This window comes from Glycine max, chromosome 14 (assembly GCF_000004515.6).
Source record: "Glycine max cultivar Williams 82 chromosome 14, Glycine_max_v4.0, whole genome shotgun sequence".
Taxonomy (NCBI): Eukaryota; Viridiplantae; Streptophyta; class Magnoliopsida; order Fabales; family Fabaceae; genus Glycine; species Glycine max.
In genome coordinates, this window is record NC_038250.2 from 47,521,003 (window position 1) to 47,526,909 (window position 5,907).

At 28.5% G+C, this 5,907-nt stretch overlaps 1 protein-coding gene across 1 annotated transcript; it reads left to right on the plus strand.

Moving 5' to 3' along the window:
• The first annotated feature begins 3,802 nt into the window (after positions 1-3,802).
• Positions 3,803-5,359, plus strand: LOC100809200 (uncharacterized). Its single transcript, XM_003544868.4, has 4 exons — positions 3,803-3,961; positions 4,254-4,385; positions 4,525-4,695; positions 5,030-5,359. The coding sequence occupies exons 1-4, from the start codon at positions 3,884-3,886 to the stop codon at positions 5,126-5,128; spliced, it is 480 nt and encodes a 159-aa protein (XP_003544916.2). The 5' UTR covers positions 3,803-3,883; the 3' UTR covers positions 5,129-5,359.
• The last annotated feature ends 548 nt before the right edge of the window (positions 5,360-5,907 follow it).

Genomic DNA, 5,907 nt, shown 5'->3' on the forward strand with positions numbered 1-5,907 from the left:
CGAGTATTTTAAAAAAATATTTGGTTAAATATTAATATTCTTTGAAATAATTTTTACAATTTCAAATAATTTAAATAAAAAATAAAGTTACATGTATATTAGACAATAAATTTTCACATTCTCATGAAAATATTACATTTTCACCCCTCATAATAGGAATATAAGGGAATATTTGTTTCATGGATAATTTTTTAGTCTCGAGAATATTATTTTTGGGGAAAAAAACATGAGAATATTACAAAAAAAATGTGTTTGGTTAACTATTAAAAATGGTTGAAAATATTTTTTATATACCCTAGAATAATTAAAACATGCGATTGCTTAATATTTTTTTCCTAAGAATATATATTATAATTATTGAAACATCCTTATTGTTAATGTTTGTTAAAAAAAAATACAAATGTATCCAAAATATGAACAAATATAATAACCCACGAAAGTCTCAAAGAACAATGTAAAAAAAAATTCACTACTTGAAGGGAGCATTAAAGGGTAGGAGGATAGTGGTTAATAAGGAGAGTATATATATATTTTAACTCACCAAGAGTGACTCTTGTCTCATAGCTAGGAATAAATATTTCATATCCACTTCGTCGAGATTAAATATTATTTAAAGGTAAAATTATGACTTATCCTGAAATAAAAGATATATATAATTAATTATTTTATTATTTCATAATAAATGTGAAATAAATTTTCCCCTCATATATTCTCGAACTAAAAGAATTATCCGTGAAATAAACGTCCTCTAAATTTAAAAAAAAAACATGTTAAAAAAATTATAACATTTCCAAGAATCAATAATACCCATAAATACTTTTTAAAAGCTTATAATAAATATGAGAATATATATTTCTATCTTTATATTTTGGAGAATTCATTAAGATTATGTAAAACAAATATCCCTCTTGTGCAGAATATATTACCTATTTCAGTCATTTTATCTAATATACTTTTATTTCCAATCGCGTCCTCTCTAATTTCAGATCGGGATGAAAATAATTTATTAACTATTAATTTTCTCGCATTTTGTTACTACTTCTAATTAAAACAGAAAATTAATTTTTTTCTATATTCTATTTTAAATATCCATATAATAACATGATAACACATATCATTCTATTTCATCTAATTCTCTATTACATTCTATCTTAATTCATTTCTTTACATTCCCTCCATTACTGTATATCGATCTAAACTACATAAAAAAATTGTAAACATGCATATAACATGATTAGATATATACTCTTCAAAATTATTGTAGCTACCTCAAAATCACGAAGTCACTATGATTTTTCCAAAAAATAATTATATGTTGTTTTATATTTATCATAAATTTATAATTGATTTTGATTCATCTCATCCACCATCCCAAACATACTAATAGTAGTAGTAAATTAAAGTATAGCTAGGGTTGCAGTATTAAGATTAATTTATTGTATTTGTGTTAACTAAAATGGTAAAGTAATTAAGGGAATTGAGGATTTTGATAGGAATCCAAAGTTAAAGGTTTTAGTAAAGACAAAAAAAGGTTAATTTAATTTTTCCATATACCTGTTCAAAAAAAATTTTTTTAAAAAAAAAAAACTGGTGTCACGAAATAAGAAAAAGCCAGCACAAAATCTAAAATGCATTTTTTTCTTATCATTTTAATTTGATCGTTCCACAAAACAATCAAATAAAAAACGACAGAATGAACACGACACATCTCGAAACCTTTTTAACTCTTAGGTTTAGAGAGAAACTGGAAAACAAATGACAAATGGCATCAATTTTTCTTTCTCAACACACTATATAACAATAAAAACAAAATTTATTTAACTTTCTTGGTAGCAGAAGCCAAATCAAGAACAGATAGAGAAAGAGAAGTGGAGAGAGAGGATCCCTTCCCCGTGAGAAAAACTTGGAGGCATCCAAAGAAGGCACATAAAACTGTAACATGTTTTTGACACTTAGCTTCGCTAGTTGTTACTATGGATTTGTGTCTCAATCAGCAATTGAGATTCCTTTCCAGCATGTAATTAACTTAACCAGTTAACCACACTAATATATATATATATATATATATATATATATATATCACAATCTCTTTCATCAGTTTATCACACTCCCATGCAGAAGAACGTTTGTTTTTCACAAACGTATATACTGCTCCCTTTTTACTGACCCCACACGCTTCATCTTTCGTATATATGTGTGATACATCCAAGGCTTATTTGACAAGGCACGAACACAACTGTACCAGCTTGCAGATTGTCTATTTCTATATTATCCATCTTAATAGCATAGGAAACTACGAGCATGTTTCCATTCATGTTGATGCTGAAATACTACTTAACGTGATTTTGTTAAATGTTTATATGTTTGGTTTTACCTTAAAGAATTTAATTCATGACTGATTTTAATTGAGTTGAAACAAATTCAGTTAATTTTAAGTTGGATAAAAAAATTCACACTTAATTCTACTAATAACTTGTTTTTTTTAAAAAAAAAATTGTTTATATTACTATTATCTTTGATTAAAGTTAATTTTATTTGAATCAAGTATAATTATTATAGGCGGCAATCTTCTTCCATTCTCATTCTTATGTTTAAGTCATTAATTTGTAAAAAAAAGAAAGTCATTCCTTTTGTTATTCATTGTTATCATAAAAGTAATAATTTACCTACAAGCAATATCAAATAGATAATTAAATCAATGGTCATATATAATACCTCGTTAGGTTATTTTAACTCAAATGTTCTATATTTTTTTAGCTAATACATTATATTTACGTAGTAATACATTATATTTACTCACTACGTCAAGTCTAATTTCTAACTCAACTAATTGCTTTAAATATTAGATAGAATTGCGTATCATCACAATACCTAAATATCAATACCAATAAAAGATATTCTAATGTTCAAATCAACATCGAAGATGTAAGGATTAGTGATAGAGATTACCGATAGAAAAGAGATATTTCGACGCTCAAAATCAATATAGAAGATGTACAGACTTGGGAAAGATTTCAAACCTGGGTGTTGACTTGGTTATATTTGTTCAGGATCACAAGATGGAGTTGATCTTAATAATGGGTGTGTAACAACTTCAAGATCGTGGGATATTATCTGCCATTAGTGTCTACGGTTGTCTCCTAAGAGGTAGGACCACTTGATATTATAATGACTTGATTTTTATGAATTATTTTAAAACTACAACATCAACCGTCACATTTGCAGTGCAAGCATAATATTTAATGCATGATTAATGTAACTTGTACAATCTTACATACATGCATGTATGACATTAATTAGCCACTGACTTTTCTAACCTTGACATTATATTCCCACAAGAATTGATATTAAGCCCTTAAAACAGTAACAACTCACAAAGTTAGATGTTTTTCATGTAACACTATTTTTTTTAAAGACAAATTCTATCATTGAAGTATTATATTGCTTAAAGAATTAAAAAGAAAAAAATATTATTAAAATGTGTAAAATTATATTTTCATGATTTTTTATATTTTTTTATGATCTTTACACTAAATATGATTTTTTTTATCTGTTAATATTAACTGTTAGTAGTGAGTTTTTTGTTACAACATTATATATTAAATGATTGATTTATAAATGTACTTGGAGTAGGTGATACCAGCATGCCTAAGAAATTCTCCTACATGCATATCAAAGTAGCAGGAGGAGAAAAAAAACAAGATTGTCCCCAGAAGTTAAAAGTTAAAACATTTCCTTCCTACGGTAACTCCATGATCTGTTTCACATGTGACCAACAAGATTCTTTGTTCTCGTCCTTTTCACTAACCATCCACTGTTGTTTGGATTTCTTTCTTTATATATAGTTCTTCTCTTCATAGTGAGTGAGAGAGAGAGAGAGAGAATGGTTTCCAGGGTTCACAAGAGAACAGCACTGTATAGGAGCATACAACAGCTTCGTTCAATCACTAACTCCCATGCGGTGATTAATTACTCCGAAACATCACTTTTTTCTCCCTTTAATTATCTGATATATATACTTCTTCTCTTTTAGTCAAAGCTTCTCCACTTAATATTCATATTTGAATAGAATTACCACTAAACTTGATATATATCAATATCCTTAATTTATTAATTATTCTACTTATATTCCATGAGCTAAATTCTTCTATATTGCCTCCTATGCTTAATTTTTGTTTTCTAAATAAAATATTGTTCAGGAATAATTAAAGTTCATGTTGATATATGATGGAATGTTTTGCTTGTTTGTGCAGCGCCGTAAAACGTCTGTGATACTGGATGCATCGAAGTACATACGTGGTTTAAAGCAGAAGTTGCAAGAATTGAACCAATTAGCAGTTGCTGCAGCCCAAAAGGACATTGAGTATGGTCCAGTAATGCCCATGGTATGTTATAAATAAGAACTCGACACATAAGTAATAATTAATTTATCATTCAATTGAAAGGAATCTTTTGTCTTATATTTATACCCCTTTCCACGTATTTTGTGTAATTACTTTATGCTTGTTGTTAATGTTTTTGCAGCTAAAAGTGGAACCACAAGAAGAGGGGTTTATGATCAAGGTGCTGAGTCAAAGGAGTTGTCAGGGGTTGTTGGCGTTTATATTGGAAGCCTTTGAAAGGCTTGGTCTTGAGGTGCTCCAGGCTAGGGCTTCTTGTGTGGAGAGCTTCTCTTTAGAAGCATTTGGAATCAAAGTAAGTAATAATGATGTGAAACACTCACTCAACATATACACCAAAAATTATTATGTGGTCCCGAACTATCTTATAATATTCATCATTTTGATCTATCTTCCCGTAACATGTTTCATTTTACGAAAAAGATTTAATAATGTTTAATTACCTAATACATAAAGATCAATTGACATCATGAATAATCCTGGATTGTGTAATAATTTCTCTATACGCTCACACACAAACACATTTCAAAGATAAAATAAAATGCAGGTGACTATATTATGAATATTATCCATGTGACCTTAATTTGGGTGGAGGTACTGACCCAATGGATTCTTTGTTGATGTTCCAGGAGAAAAATGACGATACCCATCGAGTGGATGCACAAGTAGTTGAGCAAGTTGTGTCTCAAGCTATAAATGATTGGAGGAAAGTTACAAAGCAATGTTGATCCAGCAATGAACGTGTCCTAATAAGAACACGTTTTCTTTTCATTATTTTTTGGGGGGTTAATTCTTCCAGTTAATGTTATTGCTTCATCCTTCAAATGGGTCGGATCGACTGTTTGCCTTCTTAGCCCAATCTACTGATTAGATGTGTATGATATATAACTTGTGGGAATGGTGACCAAGCTTTGGACAGCGCATTATTATTTTGTTTTCAATTCCACTTATGTTATGTTGAGTGTGAGACAATGGGGAGCTGTAAATATTTCAGATAGAAGAAACCCTTTGGTACTTCATTCTAGAAAACAACGTTTAAAAACCAAACCGACCGGCTTTGAGACACTCTCTTGTTAGATTAATCATATCATTGATTCATATTGTTGATTGATCAATTTGATCTAACCGGTTTTATGATTGAATTGGTAACTTGAACTAAGAAATTCATTTGATTAAACTAGTTGAATCAATATTATTTTTTTAAATGTCATATTTAATGAAAATGCAAAAAATATGATGCACCTAAGAATTGAACTAAGGACTTGAATATTGTTTAGTAGATAAACTTACCACCAAATTATCATAATTAATTATTAAATTTATAACACAATAAGCATATATATTTATATTTTATATTACTTATATAGTTATACTACTTCATGTTGTTTATCTACTAACTCACTGATTTGACCAATGATCTATCATCTTACTATTTTGAGCAAGTCAACAATCAATCTAATTTTTAAAACTATGCATGTTACTCTTAACACTTTCATAACACAATTAA

Bases quoted from the DNA above. Each gene is read 5' to 3' on its own strand.
- LOC100809200 (XM_003544868.4), top strand. From the start codon at position 3,884: ATGGTTTCCAGGGTTCACAAGAGAACAGCACTGTATAGGAGCATACAA. The intron at 3,962-4,253 runs GTGATTAATTAC...TTGTTTGTGCAG, and splicing joins CAATCACTAACTCCCATGCG to CGCCGTAAAACGTCTGTGAT. The intron at 4,386-4,524 runs GTATGTTATAAA...ATGTTTTTGCAG, and splicing joins ATGGTCCAGTAATGCCCATG to CTAAAAGTGGAACCACAAGA.